At 49.2% G+C, this 20,209-nt stretch overlaps 1 protein-coding gene across 1 annotated transcript in view; it reads left to right on the forward strand.

Moving 5' to 3' along the window:
- Window positions 1-20,209, forward strand: part of Pbx4 (PBX homeobox 4) — a 35,594-nt gene that overhangs the window by 12,685 nt on the left and 2,700 nt on the right. Inside the window, exons 2-5 of the mRNA XM_028786148.1 lie at window positions 12,058-12,131; window positions 15,266-15,504; window positions 15,777-15,967; window positions 17,459-17,594. Coding sequence (XP_028641981.1) covers window positions 12,058-12,131; window positions 15,266-15,504; window positions 15,777-15,967; window positions 17,459-17,594 — 640 coding nt within the window. The remainder of the gene's footprint in view (window positions 1-12,057; window positions 12,132-15,265; window positions 15,505-15,776; window positions 15,968-17,458; window positions 17,595-20,209) is intronic.

The raw sequence follows: 20,209 nt of genomic DNA on the forward strand, positions 1-20,209 counted from the left end.
AGTGAAAGATTGTGAAAGAAAAGTGTACCCCAAGTACTATCAGAATCCTTTTAAAACTAATGTGGAGCTGCCATTAAAAAACCCTTTAAAGCCGGGCGCTGGTGGCGCACGCCTTTAATCCCAGCACTTGGGAGGCAGAGGCAGGTAGATTTCTGAGTTCGAGGCCAGCCTTGTCTACAGAGTAAGTTCCAGGACAGCCAGGGCTACACAGAGAAACCCCTGTCTCAAAAAATCTAAACAAAGCCAATTCTAAAATTGTATATCCAAAGTTCTTAGACTCTCTTAGAACAGTGGTGAGAAATGAATCTTGTTGCTCTGTCCCCAACAGCCCTAACTTACCCCTTGTCCGAGAGGGAGCATCATGAATGGGCTGCCACATGCAGGTCACAGCGGAGGACGGAGGAACAAAACTGTATCAAACATAAGCCCCATTCTACCAACGGTAGATCACAGCTCCTGATCTTTACCTGTAACTTCCAAACAAGTCTAAGTAATTATGTGGCAGCTTGCTTTTGTTTGGGAGGTCCGATTTTAAATCACTGGGGGTCTGATTTTAGAGATCTGTGCAGAGTTCTTGCCTCTGCGTGCGGGGCAATCCTTGAGCAGGCCTCGCCAAGTGTAACAATGTTGCAAAACAAACTGAAATCAGCTAATTGTTTATAATTAGGTTTTATGAACGAGCCAGTAAGATTAAATGAGATGACAATTAGAAAATGCCACATGTGGAGGACCAGCCCCTGCTTGGAGAGGGGTTCTGAGAAAAGGGGTGTCTGGGAGCTGCGGAAACAAGACTCAGAACTTAGACGGCTTTCCAGGCTGCACTCTGCTCTGCTCTCTGTTTTTCCGATCTGCTTTCTCTGGAGACCTCCAGACAGCTAATCCACGCTCGCTTGCTCTGGTTCAGCTGGACACAGTTCTCCTAGCAGCGCTCTCTTGCTTCTCTAAAAACTTTCTCTGGCTAGCTGGCTAGCTCACCTCCTGTAGATCATTAGCTCGGTCTTAGTTTACTTCTCCATCCAGTTATTTACTCCAGGTTTCCTTTGTTTACCCTACGATGCTGAATCATCCCAGCCCTTCTCAAGAGATAGCAAGCTTACATTTCCTTTTAACATTGCAGGAGTATTCAGAGGTCTGCCTGCCTCTGTTAATATATCTGGGTGGGACCCATTCCTGAAATTACAAATTTGTACCACACCGGGGCTTAGGCTTGCTGTGTCCCAGGCTGACCTTGAACTCAGGAACTTGCTTGCCTTTGTATCTTTCTGACAAACTGCCTCTTTAATGCAGCTGCCTCTGTTCCTTTAGATTCGAGAAGCTCTGCATAATTCATATTTCACCTGTATATTTTGCATAGCTGAGAAATTATGTCTTTTCAAACTCATGCTTTTAGAGTTCTTTCCCACAGCCTTAAGGGCTATCCTGTAGGTCTCAGCATTTACCATTTTGCTGAGACATTAGCCACACCTTTGGCTCCTGGACTTGTGCTGTCTGATTATCATGGAGTCAACATTAACAGAGAGGGCATTCTTTAAAGGAGAAATGCAAAATATGGACATTATTATACAAACAAGCTTTATGCCTTCAGTAGCCATTGACACCCACGGAGGCCCATGTCTGCTGGCCGTGTGCCAGGGACAGGAACCAGGACACCAAGGCCGTGCCGGACCTGCCATCCTAACACTTGGAGGCAGAGGACTTGGAATTCCAGGCTAGAAATTCAGAGGTGGGGGGAGGGAGGGAGAGAAAAAAAGAGAGAGCGAGCCACCCCAGCAGGTAAGGACACACACTACCCAGGAGTCCAAGCCTGGGGACATCCAGCCCAGCAAGATGGCTCCTCATCAGTCCCATTTTCCTGCCTCCCACAGTCTACTCACTGGTCTGAAGTCAGCTGAAGAACATCAGCTCTCTGTTGCTGTGGAACAAATCCGATCGAGCTCACTGCTGAGACACACGTTCATGGTAGTGCATGCAGGCCAAGGGACAGCGCTAGTCTAACAAGCATAAGGTCCTAGGTTCCATCCCAATACTACAAAAAGATAAATTGCCAGACGTGGTGGCATATACCTATTACCAGCACTTGGATGCTGAGGCAGGAGAATTGCCATTAGTTTCAAGAAAAAAGAAGCCCTATCTAAAATTTAAAAAAATCGTAAAACCTTCTTAAATATTATTATTTTGTTTTAATGTGTATAGATGTTTTGCCTGCATGCATGTATGTGCCACATGTGTGCCTGGTGCCCAAAGAGGCCAGAGGAAGGCACTGAATCTCCTGGAACTGGAGTTAGAAAAGGTTGTGAGCTGCCAGTGTGGGTGTTGGGTCTTCTGGAAAAGTAATGAATGCTCTTACCTCTGAGCCATCTCTTCAGCCCTCCAAAATAAAATAATAATTAAAATAAACCATACATGTGATCTCAGAGTTTTGTTGTATCAAGAATCTGGGCACAGGATCTCACAAGCAAGTGGCCTGGGTTGTTCCTACCTCATCCTCAGACCCTCGTAGTCAATGACAGTTCAGTTCCCTGCAGTTGTGACTGATGTCCCTGACCCTTAACCCTTAGCTCCTAAATGCCTCCCAGTGCTCTCTGCTGTGGCTGTCTTGAAACAAGGCACCTGGCTTTTCGTCAGCTCAGTGAACTGTGAGATAGCATGACAGCCACATTTTGAGTCACAGGTTCTGCTTTGAGTCAAGCTAAGAGTATGAGGCCAGCATGGCTCACCTTAGAGTCTGCCAAGTCATGACGAGGGGTGAGGTCATCCCTCCCAGTAACACTCTGCACTCAAAGGTGGTTTCACTAGACCGTGGTTCGGTGATCTGTAGGCAGCTGCTTGGGACATGGGCCAGTGACAAGTACAAGCTTAGAATTCCTCCAGAGAGAAAGGCTGAGGGTGTGGCTCAGGTAGAGCCCTTCCCAGAATCCTCCAGTGAGGGACTGGGGCTATGACTCATCAGGAATGGTCCTGCTGGAGGCCAAGCATTAACAGATGGCTCGACTGGGCTTAGCTCTTCATTCTGTTCACAGTCCTCAGCTAGTGAGGCCAGGCTTCGCTCAATGAGACCCTGTTTTAGAAGGGAATGCCCTAGAGACATGGCTCAGCAGTTGACAGCATTCGTTGCTCTTGCAGAGGACCCAGGTTCAATTCCCAGCACCCACATGAGGACTCAAGAACATCAATAACTCCAGTTCCAGGGAATCCAGTTCCCTCTTCTGACTTCTCTGGGTACCATGTGTGTGACATGGTGCACATACATATATACAGGCAAGCCAGTCATACACATAAAATTAATTAAGAATTTATTTATTTATTTATTTTCTGTTTTTTCAACACAGGGTTACTTTGTGTAGCCCTGGCTGTCCTGGAACTCACTCTGTAGACCAGGCTGGCCCCAAACTCAGAAATCCACCTGCCTCTGCCTCCCAAGTGCTGGGATCAAAGGTGTGCGCCACCACCGCCCAGCAAGAGTATTTAAAAAAAAAATGTATCCTGAGTCTAGAGAAATGGCTTAGTGGTTAAGAGCAGGTGTTGCTCTTACAGAAGACCCAAGTTCAATTCCCAGCACCTATATGACAGATCATAGTTGTCTATGGCCATAGCCATGTGGCCATAGCCGTGTGGCCATGGCCATAAAAGTAGGGGTTCTAACACCCTCACAAAGATATACATGCAGGAGGAGTTGAGTCCAGCCTGGTCTACCGAACAAGATCCAGGATGGCTACAGCTACACAGAGAAACCCTTTCTCCAAAAACAAACAAAACCACCAAAAAACAGAAACATTTATTTTAGTGTGTATTTCTGTGCGTATGTGTCTTGTCTCTGTGGGATGTATGGAAGTATGAGTGCAGTGCTCCCAGAGGCCAGAAGAGGGCGTCAGATCTGGAACTGGAGTTCCAGGTGGTTGTATTGCCCAGCATGGGAATGAAGTTTGTGTTGTCCTCTGCAAGAATAGTGCAGTGTCTTAACCTCGAAAACACCTCTCCACCTCCATCCTGACTGGATTTGTAACCCATTTGTTTGAATTAAGTGTGGCAGGCTGACACACGTAGAGGCAAGCACTTTTGAAGGAAAAGTTTGCTTACAGCTCCCGAGAGGAGGGGCCACACATGTCCATGCAGAAACGGCGGTTCTGCACTTGGACATCTTGTGGTTAAGGAAGGCGGAGGAGCCAGCACGAAGAAGCTAAAGTAGGTTCCAAAGTAGGCGTGTGTCTTTCTCTGTCTGTCTGTCTGTCTGTCTGTCTAGGCAGAGGCCAGGAGCTTTGGAAGGATTTTTCCAGAACGAACTGGCTGGGCTGAGCAGACCAGTTTGAGCCTTCCTGGAGCTGGTTGGAGATGAGCCACTCTAGTCTGGGTCATAGCAGGGCTCTAGTTGTCTAGGATCGGGCCCCATGGTGACGGAGGACAGGGGAAGCCTGCGTGTTGTGTGAGAGGAGTTGTTGCCGAGGATTTTGGATTAGCAGATGTGTTTGTGGAAGGCAGGTGTTTGCTCTGTCTGGGAGTTAGCTGACCCCAGCTCTGCCAAGCCTCTTAAAACAGGAGTAGAAACCCAGCTGCCTACACACACCATGCTTCTTCATGCTGGCTCCTGCCGCTTCCCTTCAAGACAAGATGGCTGAGTGCATAGCTGCTGTGTTTGCTTCCTCCACACCTCCACCCTCTCCACACGCTCTGTGCTCCACCCTCACTGAGTCACCCTGGAACTCTAGGAGGTCCCCTGTCCTGCCGTGCTTTCCCTCTGCTCCTCCTCTTTGGCATTTGGGTTCCACTACCTCCCATGTGACCTTTAAAAGTCCTTGAACTTCAGTCTGGGTCTGCAGCTCCTCCTGTGGAGATTTCCTCAAATCCCCAGCACCCACAGTGATCACTCAGTTCTTTGCTAGTTCAGCTCAGGCCTGGGATCTCACGGGATGCACCTATGACCTGATGCCGCCTCCATGATGCTGAAGGGCAGTAACCAGGCAGTGCTCGTACTTTGTAGTCTTCTTTTTCCCAAAGCTTTCACTTCTTCACAAAGGTCCTGGAGATCCACTTTCCAGATTCAAGGTCTATTGTGTTTATGCTAAGACCAGGCCGGCCATGAGTTTAAAGAGATCCCCCCGCCCCCACCCCCGCCCCCGCCCCGAGTCTCCTGAGTGCTGGGATTACAGGTGTGGGCTAACACTTTCAGCCTACAAAATTTATTTTTAGAATGTGTTTCAGACTGGCAGTGGTAGTACGCGCCTGTAACCCCAGCAGGTGGGAGACTGAGGAGGCTGAGGCAAGAGAGTTCAAGGCTAGCCTGTACAGCCTAGCAAGATGGCGTCTCAAACTGAAAGTAATAAGTAAAAAGGGCTCCCCACTCAACTCAGTGTAGGCGGCTGCCCAGTCTGTGCAAGGAGGAGTCTGGGGTCTGGGTTGCCTTCCAATACACACACACACACATTTTTTAAATTAAAATATAAATATTTCAGACAGCCTGATGTTTTCATGCTTATAATCCAAGCATTCAGGAACCTGAGGCAGAAGAATAGGATGTTCGAGTATAGCCTGGGCCATGTGTCTCAAAGAACAAAAGCTTAGAGAAGAAATTATATTTCAGCCCAGCATGTGGCACATACCTGCAGGTCCAGCTATTCAGGAGGCTGAAGCCAGATAATCCCTTAAGCCCCAGGGTTTGAGCCCAGCCTGGGCTATGTATCAAGGTCCCATCTGGAAACAATATGTACGTACACACACACACACACACACACACACACACACACATCTCACTTAAGGCTAGGCAAACAGGCCAGTAGAACAGAACTGACACAGGACCCCATTTTACCACACATCCCAGGATGCCCTTGAACTTCTGATCCTCTTGCTTCGGCTTCCTAAATTCTGGATTTCTGCTGTGCACCAGCTGGAAACATATAGCTTATATAGCGCTGGGGACCAAACCTAGGGCCTCTCGCACCCTGGGTAAACACTACTGGTTGAGCTTTATACCCAGCTAGGCGAGTGACGTTTGATGGGTGTACCATGACTTTGGGTGGGGAAAAGATGGACTCCTTAGCAGCTGGTCAGTCCCACTGAAGAATGAGACTGGGGTCTGTCCTCACTGGGTGTCTGATAAAACACAGCAAAAAGCAGCTTGAGAAGGAAAGGGTTTATGTCATAGCTCAGTCAGTCATAGAAGTCAGGGCAGGGGCTGACATAGAGCCATGGAGGACTGCTGCTTCCTGCCTTGTTCCCCATGGTTTACTCACCTGCATTCTCATACAATCCTGGCCGTACACCACCTGGCCAGGGGTGACACCACCCAGAGTGGGCAGGGTCCACAGCAGTCATTAAGTAAGAAAATGCCCTACAGGTCAGTCTGATAGGAACATCTTCTCAACTGGGGATCTTCTTCACAGGTGATGGTCGCCCATATCAAATTGACAAGACTATACAGAAAAAAAAGACAATACAGTTCCCCATCTCCTGTCACACCAGCACTCAGCTCGGGCACGGGCTGGGATATAACCCCATGGTAGAGCATTGCCGTAGCATACTTGAAAGTCTGGCTTCAGTTGCCAGTCACACACATACACACACACACACACACACACACACACACGAAAACTGATCAAATATCTAAATAAGAGCCAACTTTGTACTATTTAATTCTTTGAGACATCATCTTAGCTCAGGCTTTCCTGACGTACAGTGCTGCGTCTGCCTTAGCCACCTGCCTGCCATAATTAGAGGCATGAGCCACCACACCTAGCCAACTTGTAAAACACTTAGAAGAAAATGTTTATACACATCTTCACCTGGAATTAGGCAATGATTTATTACATCTGAAAGTTAACTAGAAGGTGGTGGTGAGCCACACATTTAATCCCAGCAGAGGTAGGAGGAGCCCTGAGTTCAAGGACAGCCTGGTCTACAAAGTGAGCTCCAAGACAGCAGAAAACCAAACCAAATAAACAAAAGGAATAGTAATTAAACCCCAATTGAAAACCAAAATTAAAGATCAATTAGATTTCATCTAAAAGGAAAGGTCTGGACCCAGGCAAGGGAGTATGTGTGTCGTAATCCCGAAGAGTTAGTTGGGAAGTTAGTTAGTTAGTTAGTTAGTTAGTTAGTAGTTGCAGAGTTGGGAAGTAGAGACCAGCTAGATGCTGTCTTGACAATAGTTAAAACATATTGAAAGTTGGCCTCTGATCTCCACACATGTAGCCACACTTTCCCTCACATGCAAACACATACACTAATAGTAATAAAATTAAAATAAGTAAATACGGGGCTGGAGAGATAGCTGCATGGTTAAGAGCACCGGCTGCTCTTCCAGAAGACCCAGGTTCAGTCCTCAGCACACACTGCATCCAACAAACAACCTCTTATGGTCTCCACAAGCAGCACATATGTGATGTATAGACATACATGTAGACCAAACACCCGTACACATAAAATAATAAAATTTAAATTAATAAAACTTTATCCAGGAAGTAAAAAAAAAGACCCTTGGAAAGGAAGAGACGAGCATATCATAGCCACATAGCCGAGAGGAGCAAGCCAAATAGACCTTAGTTCTTACAACCCACTGGTAAGACATCAACCCATCAGAAAAATGGGCAGAGCTGGGACAAGATTGCCTAAGTCTAGTCTCAGGGGATCCGATGCCCTCTTTTGGCATTTGTGGGCACCGTACACATGGTCCACAGACACGCATGTGAACAAATGCTCACACATAAAAAATAAAATGTGAAGAGTAAAGGTAAGCCAGGCTTGGTAGGGTATGCCTTTAATCCTAGCATTCCCAAGGCAGAAACAGGTGGATCTCTGTGAGTTCAGGGCCAAGCTTGGTCTACATATGGAGCTCTAGGCCAGCCAGGGCTACACAATTGTCACCCTGCTTCCGAAAACCAAAAAATATCCTGAGTTGGAGGCCATCCTCGTCTACAGAGTGAGCTCCAGGATAACCAGGGCTACACAGAGAAACCCTGTCTCAAAAAACTAAAAAGAAAAAAACAAGCCAAAACCCTGCAGTGACCTTAACTGTGGACTTCCTGAGCAGTAGCTTTCCTCCAGCTTACACTCACTCTTGTTCACAGTTGTTCCTGGCGGCATTGTTTGTAATATCCCAAAATGGAAACAAACCAACTCTATCAAGAGATGAATGTGGGCCGGGCAGCTCATGTGCTACGATTGCACCCCAGAACCCCATAAACTATGTGTGGTGCACACCTGTCACCCCAGGACACAAGAAGTAGAGGCAGGAAGATCAAGCACGCACAACAATACTTGGTTACATAGGGAATTAAAACTGGGCGGTGGTGGCGCACGCCTTTAATCCCAGCACTTGGGAGGCAGAGGCAGGCGGATTTCTGAGTTCGAGGCCAGCCTGGTCTACAGAGTGAAGTGAATTCCAGACAGCCAGGGCTACACAGAGAAACCCTGTCTCAACAAACAAACAAACAAACAAACAAAAACATCAGTGTATACATGAGGCCCTGTCTGCCGGGGGGGGGGGGGGGCGGGGGCGGGGCTGGAGAAATGGCTCCATCATTAAGAGGGCTTAACAGGTGTGGTACACAGACCTGAAATTCCAGCATTCGGGGTAGAGGCAGGAAGGATCAAGAATTCAGTGTCATCCTCAGCTACACAGAGTTTGAAGCCAGCCTGGACTGCATGAGAGCCTGGACACAGGGTGGGTGAGGCCAGAGGGTTAAGAGCACTTGGTGGGCAAGTGTGAGAGAAGCCCTGGTCTCACACACATTGGTGATCCTAGCACTGTGGGGCTGAAGACGAGGGGATCGCTGGGGCTTCCCAGCCACCACCCTGCGGAGGAGGGGGTGGGCTGCAAACACACGCACTCCAGGTTCTGGGAACCTCAAAAAAATAAGACAGTGCGAGATACCCGGACTTCCTCTGACCTCTGCACAGCAGTGTTCAGATGTTCCTCTCTGTCTATCTGTCTGTCTGTCTGTCTCCCCCAACACACACACACACTTGCTCTCAGAGACTCACACAAAGAGAAGCAGTTCCTAACAATGGATGTGGGAATGGACAAATGAGCAAGCTGTCCTCTCCCACAGGATAAAATAGTAGTCCAACCGACCGAGACAAGGAGTGATTGTTATCCGTGGCATATCTCAGGAGGCCATGTGTTGTGAGAAAATTCCACAGGACTGGCCTCCAGAGATAGAAAGGCTGATGAGAGCTGGATGCAGAGACGGTGAGGACCAGCAGCCGGTGAGCATGGCTGTGTATCCACGCAGTCACTGCTTGCTGATCACACTACAAACCGTAGGCCGGGAGGCTTCAGAGGAGGGAGTTAGGATTGGGGAGATGACTTCATGCCTGTCTGCAAGCGTGAGGCCCATGTGACACTAGAAAGATGCGCAGGAGCTGTGGGAAGTGGACTTCCGTGCCTGCCTGTGCCCCGCCTTGTCCTCTAGGCACAGGAGGGTGAGCTTTGCTTCTGACAGTGAGCTTACTGCCCTCCTCCTCCTCTTCAATAAATGTTTTGGCTTATTTTATTATTTTTTGTGTGTGAGTACCTTGCCCCACATGAATGCCTGAGGAGGTGGTGAACCTCCATGTGGGGTTTGAAAATCAAACCCAGGTCCTTTGCAAGAACAAAAAGTGCTCTTAACCACTGAATCAACTCTGCAGCTCTGAAGGTGGTGTTCCGAATGCACTGCTGGCAGCGTGTAAAGTTCCCTATGTAAAGAGAGCTGCTGTATTTGTAGAGCGTCCCTTAGTGTCCAGCAAGAGCTGGTTCCGGGGCTGACTGCCCACTCTGCAGCAGAGGTAAGAAGCACAGGTATCAGGGTTCTTATGGGCTGTGGGACATCTGAGTGGACTGTGAAGTCCTCGAGGACACTGTGACTCAGAACACCTGAGGCTGTCCAGGTGTTTTGTAAGCATTTGTTGTTGTTCATTTTAAAATTACATCAATGTGTGCATTTGTGTGTGTGTGTGCATGTGTATGTGTATGTGTGAGTGTGTGCACATGTACACATATGCCTGTGTGTACGTGTGCATGAATGCCTGCCGCAGTGTCTGTGGGGGTCAGAGGATAGCTTTCAGGAGTCCTCTCCTTCCATTGTGTGGGTTCTGGAGAGTGAATTCCTGTTTGTTTGTTTTTTTTTTTCATCTTGATGGGAAGAGCCTTTCCCCACTGAGCCATCTCATCTGCCCTGTAAATAATACTGTTTATTATACTATAGTAGGTTTTTTGTTGTTGTTGGTTTTTTTTTTTTTTTTTTTTTTTTTTTTTTTTTTTTTTTTTTTTTTTGGTTTTTTGAGACAGGGTTTCTCTGTATAGCCCTGGCTGTCCTGGAACTCATGCTGTAGACCAGGCTGGCCTCGAACTCAGAAATCCGCCTGCCTCTGCCTCCCAAGTGCTGGGATTAAAGGCGCGTGCCACCACCGCCTGGCCTTAAGATGCATTTTTAAAGATTTATTTATTTTATGTATTCACCACTGCTCTCTTCAGACACACCACAAGAGGGCATCGGACCCCATTACAGATGGTTGTGAGTCATCATGGGGTTGCTGGGAATTGAACTTGGGACCTCTGAAAGAGCAGTCAGTGCTCTTAACTGAGCCATCTCTCCAGCCCTAAGATGCATTTTTAATTGACATTTATTTTTTGTGGGTGTAGATGGGTGGCCACTCCTGTAGGGATCAGAGGACAACTGGTGATAATTCTGCCACTGTGTGAGGTTAGGGACTGAACCTAGGTCGCCAGCAGGCACTTTTACCCAGTGAGCTTCTCACCAGCCCCTTTAGTGTTTGTTTGTTTGTTTAATGTTCTTCTTCCCTCTGGGCATAGGTAGACACATCTGTAGAGGACAGAGGACAGCTTCCAGGCTCGGTTTCTAAGGTTGGGTTGTAAGGACCCAGAAAGAGGACCCCAACTCAAGTCCCAATTAGCGCGCACCCAAGGAGACAAGAGAGACTTACTTGATGCAATGGCAAAAGGCAGTTTACTAACAAGGGCCCTTGGATCGAAACTCATCCCACGCAGGGGAGAGAATTTCGATGAAGACCCCAGGAAGTTTAGAACTTTTATAGGGGGAGGCACAAGGGGGAAGGAAAAAGTGGGAAATTTTGGTGCGATTACATATGATTGGATATTTCAAACATCAGCACTTTGCGTAAGCAATCATTTTGACAGGCTGGATGGCCCACTATTTTTGACCATGAAGCCTCAGACCTTCTAGGATAAACACCAGGTGGCCCATTACTCACTTGGGCATGTTTAGACTGGTCAAGATATGTCTCTGGTTGTTTCTAAATTTCTGGTCACCTCGTCCCTAGAGGGGCTTGATATTTTTATTATGGCTACTCTCAGTAAGCTCAGCAAGCTGTCCTGCGGTCTTTGCCAAGTTGTTTGTGGTCTCTGCTAAGCTGTTTTAATTTTTACCTTACAGGGTCAGGACTGAAGCTGTTGTTTGCAAAGGTTCTTACCTGCTGAGCTATCTCTACTTCCTGTTCCTGTGGAGTCTTTGCTTTGTTTGGGGCCAGCTTTCCTGTAGTTCAGGCTAGCCTCAAACTCCAGCTTTACCACATAGCTGGGACTGGCCTTGAACTCCTTGGTCTTTTCCTCACTCTGCAGTGCTAGGGTGACAGGTGTGTACCATGGGCATTTCTTTATGGTTCACCTCACAGCCTGGCTTGCCTGGACGCATTTTGCCTCAAACTTACAGAGAACCGTGTCCAACATTCCTGCTGTTGTCGAGACAGGGCCTTACTCTGTAGCCCTAGCTACTTTGGAACTCTAGGCAGGCTGTGAACTAGGATATCTGGAGTCTTTGCCTCCAGGGTGCTGGGATTACACTACCATGCCCAGCCCCTAACATTTCTTGGTCCAGTCAAGTTGATAATCAAAGTTCAGCATCACAGACCGCATGAATCCAAGCAGTGAGTCATGCTTTGCCTGTCTTCACAGCGTGTGGTACCTGTGTCTGAGTCATGTTTTGCCCTGTCTTCACAGCCTGTGGCTCCTGTGTCAGATTGGTCAGCTCGACCTGGTTTCTTGGGAAGGAGGCCCTGCTCCCCAATGAGCTAATGTTCACACCTCTCCTCTGCTGTCTCTTTCAGAAAGCATGCCCTGAACTGCCATCGGATGAAGTCTGCGCTCTTCAGTGTGCTCTGCGAGATCAAGGGGAAGACTGGTAGGCGGCTCTAAGACTGTCCACTCGGCCTTGAGTGGGCTACACTTGTAGGCCCCTTCACAGCTCTCTGGTAGCACATGGTTCTACCATCTTTCAAAATTCAAAAAGATAGAACTTTATTCTAGCTCAAGAGTCCAAGCTTATCCCCATGGAATTCTTCAACCTCTGTAAATACTTCTCTGAAGGGAGTGGGTAGGCTGGCCAGATAGCTAAGTAGATAAAGGCACTTATCACCTGATGACCTGAGTTCCATCCCCAGGACCCACATGGTGGAAGAAGAGAATCGACTCTAGCAAGGTCTCCTCTGACCTCCACACATGCGTCATGGCACATGCCCCATCTCACAAATAAAGAAGTAAAGTAAAGTAAATGAAAAAGAGGTGTGGTTGGAGACAGCTCAGTGGTTAAATCACTTTCCAGTTCCCAGCACCTGTGTAAATGGGAGGTGGGGCTAGAGAGGAGTAAGAAAAAGTGAAGAGGATATTTTAAACTCATGAGCTTGCAGGGCACGTTTGACACTGAAACCTCTCCCACTGGGCTCCGCCTAGCTCTCCTTACAGTGCAATGAGACCCAGTTTGACTTGTATAGTGCCTGCCTGTCATCCTCAGGAGGTGGAGACAGAAGGATCAAGAGTGTTAACCTAGCCTGGGCTACATGAAACACTGCCTCACTACCACCACTCAAAATTAATAAAAGTTGGGCATAGTGGTGCACATCTTTAACCCAGGAGTCAGAGGGAGGGAGGTCTCTGAGTTTGAGGCCAGCCTGTTCTAGAGAACACCAGGACAGCCAGGACTATACAGAGAAACGTCACAAAGCAGGAGAACAAAGGAGTCTCTGTTCTGCTGTACCAGAAAAGGCCAAGGCTCAACACAGAGACACTCCTTCATGGTCTGACCTCTGGTGCCCACAGCCCGTTTGCCAGGGCTCCCTCCAGTCATGGTTAGGATATGTCATAGTGAAAGACAGACAACACAGAGAGAGCTACACTGAGAAACAGAAAATGGTGGAGCACACCCACGCTAAGAGGTGGGCAATTGCCTGCATGTGTGTCTGCATCTTGTGCATGCCTGGTGCCCAAGAGGACCAGAAGACAGCACTGGATCCCCTGGAACTAGAGTTACTAATGGTTGTGAGTGTGGGTGCTGAGAACTGAATCCAGGTCCTCTGCAAGAGCGGAACCATCTCCCCGTCCCTGTTGACTTTTTTTTTTTTTGTATGGGAGATGGAGGGCAGAGGACAGTGTTACAGGGGCTAGTCTCTCCCTCCACCGTGTGGGGTTTGGGAGCTGACCTTGGCTGTCAGGCTTGGCGGCCAGCGCCTTATTTACCTGCTGAACATCTCACCAACCTGGGAATGTTCTTTTAGGTTATTCAAAAGTTTTTTGTTTGTTTGTTTGTTTGTTTGGTTGGTTGGTTTTTTGAGACAGGGTTTCTCTGTGTAGCCCTGGCTGTCTTGGAACTCACTCTGTAGACCAGGCTGGCCTCGAACTCAGAAATCCGCCTGCCTCTGCCTCCCAAGTGCTGGGATTAAAGGCGTGCACCACTACCCTAAAGGTTTTTTTTTTTTTTTCCAGTTTGTGTGTGTGTGTGTGTTGAGTGTGTGGCATGTGTGTTTTTCTGCAGGGTGTGTAGTTTATGTGTTTTGTGGTATGCATGTCCCTGTATGTGGTACATATGTTCACATGTGTACACACATGTGCAGGAGTATATATGGAGGCCAGAGGTTGACAATAGATGTCTGCTTTGATTGGACTTCCCTTATTTTTGTTTTATTTTGAGACAAGCTCTCACTGTGTAGCCTAAGCTGGCCTAGAACTTACTTTATATATAGACCAGGCTGGCCCTGAAGTCAGACATTGGCCTGTTCTGTCTCTCAAGCTGACTTGGAATAAAGGCGTGCACCACAGCACCCAGTCTTTTGTTTTTGGTTTTGTTTTCTTTTTAAGATGACTATACTTATTTATTTGTTGTGGGTTGGTTTTAGATTGTTTGTTTGTTTGTTTTTCGAGACAGGGTTTCTCTGTGTAGCCCTGGCTGTCCTGGAACTCGCCCTGTAGACCAGGCTGGCCTCGAACTCAGGAATCTGCCTGCCTCTGCCTCCCAAGTGCTGGGATTAAAGGCGTGCGCCACCACCGCCTGGCTATTTTTTATTTTATGTGGATTAATATTTGCCCGGATGGATGTCAGCACCATGTGTGTGCACTGTCAGAATTACAGACAAGAGCCAGCTCACCAGCACCTGACCTGGATCAAGCATTTCCTTTTCTGATTTATATGAATGCCACCCCCCACCCCACCCCCACACACAGATGCATGCACGCACACACGTGCACAGAGACATGGACACAGGGGTACGTAGTAGAACCCATCAGCGCAATACTGTGCCTGGTCCCCATGACAGGCTGTTTACCTTTAATATCTTTTTACTTTTATTTATTTTGTAGGACGGAAGGGAGAGGCACATGTAGGTCAGAGGACGAGTTGCAGGGCTTGGCTCTCTCCACCACACAGGCCCTGGGGAGCGGTTTCAAGCCATCAGGCTTAGCAGCAAGCTCCTCTCCCCACTGAGCCTGTCTCACAGCTCTGCGCCTGCCTTTGCAGCTGCACCCACTGCAGCGCGGCCCCTCCCAGCTCTTAGGATGCTTGGCCACTCAAGACTTTCCTAATAGCAGGCACCTTCCCTGAAACCCACCCAGCCTGGCTGTGTTCTCACATGGTTGTCAAGTTCTGCCCACACAGGCTGCCCTGTCCCGGTGTCCTCTCCTCAACCAGGACTGTGCACTTGGATTGGTGTCCCAGTGGGTCACTAGGTATCCTTCATCCAATGTGGTAATAAAGGAACTGGAGGCTGGATTAGGGATTAAGAGTGTTTTCTGTTCTTGCAGAGGACTGAGTTTAGTCCCCAGCACCTACACTGGGCAGCACACAAGTGCCTGTGAGACCAGCTCTATGGGGCTGACGTGCTCTTCCTGGACTCCCAGGGCACATGTACTCACACATGCACAGACCACACACAAACACACTCATAATTAATATTTTTAAGTGATGCTCAGCTATGGTGCCAGTGCCACTTGGTCCTGGCCACTTTTCTCTTCAGAGAGCACATCCTGGTCTGCCTCTGTTCCCTCTAGCAGTGAGCATCCAGTGTCAGGAAGAGGACCCTCCTGATGCCCAGCTACTGAGGTTGGATAACATGCTGCTGGCTGAGGGTGTGTCCAGGCCAGAGAAGAGAGGACGAGGAGCAGCGGCAGGCAGCACAGCAACACCAGGTGGCTGTCCAAATGACAATAACATTGAGCACTCAGACTACAGGGTCAAGCTGTCCCAGATCCGACAGATTTACCACTCTGAGCTAGAGAAGTATGAACAGGTGATGTTTCTGCACGCAAGAGTTTGTCATGTGAATGTGCACTGGCCACAGACAGATGTGGACATGAGCCCCCTCCTCTGTGGCAGATCAGGGATAGCCTGCCGCAGTTAGTCACTGCAGAGGGGCTGGTGTCACTGAAAGCACTTTTCCCTCCCTCCTCAGAGCTGACCTGAATGTGAGCTGTGGGGTGGCAGATGTGGCCAGCTGTGGAGCCGACTGCCCTGCACCACTGGCTGCTGAGTCACAGGCTGGCCCATCTTTTCCCACCCCAGGCCTGTCGTGAGTTCACCACGCATGTCACCAACCTTCTCCGGGAACAGAGTAGGGTGAGGCCTGTGTCTTCCAGGGAGATCGAGCACATGGTGGGTATCATCCACAGCAAGTTCAGCGCCGTCCAGAGGCAGCTGAAGCAGAGCACCTGTGAGGCTGTGATGACCCTACGCTCACGGTTCCTGGATGCCAGGTCAGGGGCTGTGTGCCACTGGGGTCCCCAAGGGTTGGCCCTTAGGTAAGAGAAGCAGGATCAGAGCAGGGTAGCTCTGATGTCTGTGTCGTAGTTGTTGCCGAAGATTGAACTCGGCTTTGCAAGCGCTAATCACATGTTCTCCCTACTGCTGAGCCCCAGCCCAGCTCAGTCTTGGATTTAAGTCTGTCCAGAGGGTCTAGCCAGGCCTCACACAGCTTCTTTGGGAGAAGACCCAAAGTACAGACTGCTGCTTTGTTTTGTGAATGTGAACGGCAGATGACGGTGCCACGGCACAGCACGTGGACATCAGAAGACAGCCTCGGGTCCCGGTCCTCATCTCCACCGTGCTCAGGGCAGGGTCTCTGTTGCTTTCTACTGTGTGTCAGGCCAGTTGCCCACCAGCTTCAGAGGACTCTCCTGTCTACCTCCCATCTTGCCCCAGGAACTCTGTGACTACAGACACGCACTGATGTGTACGGCTCCCACATGGGTTCGGGGAACCCAGACTCATATATGTGTTCATATGTGTTCCTTACCCACTGGGCCATCTGTAAAGCCCCCGATTGCTGTTTCTAAAATGCAGACAATCAGGATGGGAAAGCAGCCTGCTCAGTCAAGTGCTTTCCATGCAAACAGAAGGATCTGAGTTTGCATACCCAGCACCCATAGAAAAAGCCAGAAATGGGCCAGCAAGATGGTTCAGGTGGTAAAGGAGCTTGCTGCAAAAGTCTCAAGACTTGAATTTGACCCCAGAATGACCTGAACCTACAGGAATAGGGTCTTTAATGCTGAAGTGTTAAGTGGGAGGGTCGGGAGGAGATAAGCAGTAGCTGGGACCAGGGGACCTTGTGTGAGTGACGGCTTACGCTCTGCGGGCTTATTCAGAAGTATATCACCCTGTATACTATTTGCAGAGGGGAAAACGGCAAGGCCAGGAGAGAGCAAAGTTAAGCAGTGTTGGCAGAGTGCACGGGGAACTCCAGAGCTGCTTAAGGACCAGTAACCACAGCCCAGGGGTAGAATCAGGTCCCCAGAAACTGCAGCCTCGGCTTCTCTGAGGCACTGGCCCCAGCCTTGACAAGCTGCTGCTGGACAAGCACACAGAACTAGCTCTCTCTTTGTCCTTTCATAGGGACTCTAATATGTGCGTGCATGCACACACACACACATACACACACACACACACACACACACACACACACACACACACACACACACAGGTTTTTTAAAGCCAAGAGCTGCTGCAACCCAGGCACTGGAAACACAGAGACAGGCTGGTCCGCCTGCTGATCACCAGTCTGCCCAATCAGTGAGCTCCAGATTCAGTGAGAGATCCTGCCTCAAAGAAACCAAGTGGAGAGTGATAGAGGACACAGGCATCAACTTCTGGCCTGTACATGCACATGCATGCATACACGCACAGACTGCCAGGAGATGGGACCCTACCCAAGCACGAGAGCCGTGCAGACTGAGGATCTCTGTCTGTAGGCGCAAGCGGCGGAATTTCAGCAAGCAGGCCACCGAAGTGCTGAATGAATATTTCTATTCCCATTTGAGCAACCCTTACCCCAGTGAAGAGACCAAAGAAGAGCTGGCCAGGAAGGGTGGCATCACAGTGTCCCAGGTGAGCCCTCCTGCCCCTGGGAGAAGTTAAGTCTTATGAGGACAGACTCCTGAGAAACTGCTTACTGTGTGGGGAGGACTCCTGGGGAAGTTATTTACTGTGTGGGGAGGACTCCTGGGGAAGTTACTTACTTTGTGGGGAGGACTCCTGGGGAAGTTACTGTGTGGTGCTGGTCATGTGCTCAGCCTGGCTCTGTTCCAATCCCAGCTCTGCACTGTGAATTAGGATATTGGTGGGGATTTTGCTTCCACTCCTAGAAGAGGAGTGTGAGAGTGTCATGGCGTCTCAGGGTGCTGGTGTGTGCTCTTTTAGACTGTGGCAACTCGGGCTCCTGGGGCCCATGTGGTTGTGGCAGGAGTGGTCATAGTATGAGCTCCCTTGGGTGAGTGAGATTCCTGACATTGTCCTTGGCAATAATAACCTTCGTCTTTCTTGAATTTGAGTCAAAGGAGAGTCAGCAAAGGTCAGAGTGCTAAGAGAACAGTCCTGAGGGTTTCAGAGTGAGTTCAGTCAGTCCAAGCAACACTCTAGTAGGAAGGCAGGGCCAGAGCACCAGATCAAGGAGTGCAGGCAGCCTAACAGTGCGGCTGCAGGGCAGGCTCTGCTGAGGTGCAGGTCACTCGGCACGGCTCTACCTCTGCCATCCAGTAGCAATGGACACTGAGACTCTGACAATTGTCACCACAGTCTTGTCACATGCCTTATTCCTCCTTGCTTCACAGTTGGAAAGGGTGAGTGTACCGCCCTTAGCCCAGGGTGTTCAAGTTGTGTCTGTGACAGAGCCTAGGGTCATACAGGATCCAGGCACAGCTGCCTGTTCGTGAGGGAGCAGTCCAGTGTCCTTATAACGAGGCCAGAGCTGAGGGGAGGGCCTGACCTCTGGATAGAGGGTAAGCCTGGGTGCTTGGGCACCAGGGACCCTGTGAGTAACACCAGATTCACCCCACCCCCATGCCCCTGGTACCATGTTGCTGGTGCCGGGTCCTTCAGGGAACACAGTAAGCAAGGTTCAAAGGCCTTGCCATATTCCAGGGGCTGTCCTTTTGGGTGACCTGGGCCCTGGGACCATCCCCGCCAACTGAGTTCTGTGCTAAATGCCCCACCCCACTTCATTGCATTCCCTAGTAGGTAAGAGGACCTACTAAAGTGGTCTGCCATATTGGTTATGTGAGGTTTTGAATTTGGGGTGCAGGTAAGTAGGCCATGAGGTGCATCTCAGGAGAAGTCAAGAGGAAGGAAACACCATTAGGGCATTAGGGGCTGGGGAAGCCCCAAGGGGAGCTGAGCTGAAGGTAAGGTGGGGTATCCCCATGGAGGTGAGTTTCCTGCCAGTCACCGAGTCCTCCACTCCCACTCAGCAGTGTCCAAACGCCCTGACGCATCCACACTGAAACTGCTCTTTGTCTAGAGCCACGAATAATTGAGTTGCCAGTGTCCCGGCTATACGTGAAGGTCACTTGAACCCAGGAATCCCAGTCCATCTGGGTAGCACAACTAGATCCTCATCTCAAAAAGAAAATACCAGGCTGGGCCTGGTAGGGTGTCCATTTAATCCCAGCACTCAGAAGGAGATGGCAGGCAGATCTCTTGTGAGTTCAAGGCTAACCTGGTCTACACAGAGAGTTCTAGGATAGCCAGGGCTACACAGAGAAACTCTATTGGGGAGGGGGAGGGAAAAGGGGGGAGGAGGAAGAAGAGGAGGAGGAGGAGGAAGAGGAAAAAGACAGTAGTAGTAGAGTAGTGGGTGTCGTCATAGACGTTGTCACAGACATAGTCGTAGTTCTATAGTGGAGTTAGAGGGCTGGCTCAGCAGTTAAGAGCACTGACTGCTTTTCTAGAGGACCCAGGTTCAGTCCCCAGCACCCACATGGCAGCTCACAGCCATCTTTAACATTAGTTCCAAGATATCCAATGCCCTTCTCCCACCTCTAGCGGTACCATACATACATGCATACATGCATACATGCATACATGCATATATGCATACATGCATACACACATGCATGCATGCATACATACATGCATACATGCATACATACATACATACATGCATGCATACATACATGCATGCATGCATGCATACATACATACATACATACATGCATACATGCATACATGCAGGCAAAGCACCCAAGCATGCGAAACAAAATGAAACCATCTTAGAGAACACTAAGCACCCTGGAGGAGGCGTGGCCTTTCCTGCAGTACAAGGGGCCCTGAAGTTTTCTGGGGCCTTTTCCCTGTTTGATTCAGTTGGGTTAAGTTGTTTAGCCAAAGTCTCACTCCAGCCTAGGCTGGCCTTGAATTTACAGCAATCCTCCTGCTTCAGCCTCCCAAAATTTAGGGTAACAATGATGAGCTATTAAGCTGGTGCCCTTGGTTGGTTTGTTTTCTTGTACTAGGGTTGGTATTATTTTTTATATTTGTGTATTTATTTGTGAGGGAGGGCACATGTACTCGTGTGCGCTGTCTCTTCTCCCATTAATCCGTGCATCCATCACTGTGTGTGCGGTGCCTGTCACTGCAGAAATGGAGAGATCTGAGGACAACTTTGCAGTCATTTCTCTCTCCGTCTACTGTGTGGTTCCTGGGAATTGAACTCAGGTCACCAGACT

This window comes from Grammomys surdaster, unplaced genomic scaffold (assembly GCF_004785775.1).
Source record: "Grammomys surdaster isolate TR1022 unplaced genomic scaffold, NIH_TR_1.0 125429, whole genome shotgun sequence".
NCBI classification, from domain to species: domain Eukaryota; kingdom Metazoa; phylum Chordata; class Mammalia; order Rodentia; family Muridae; genus Grammomys; species Grammomys surdaster.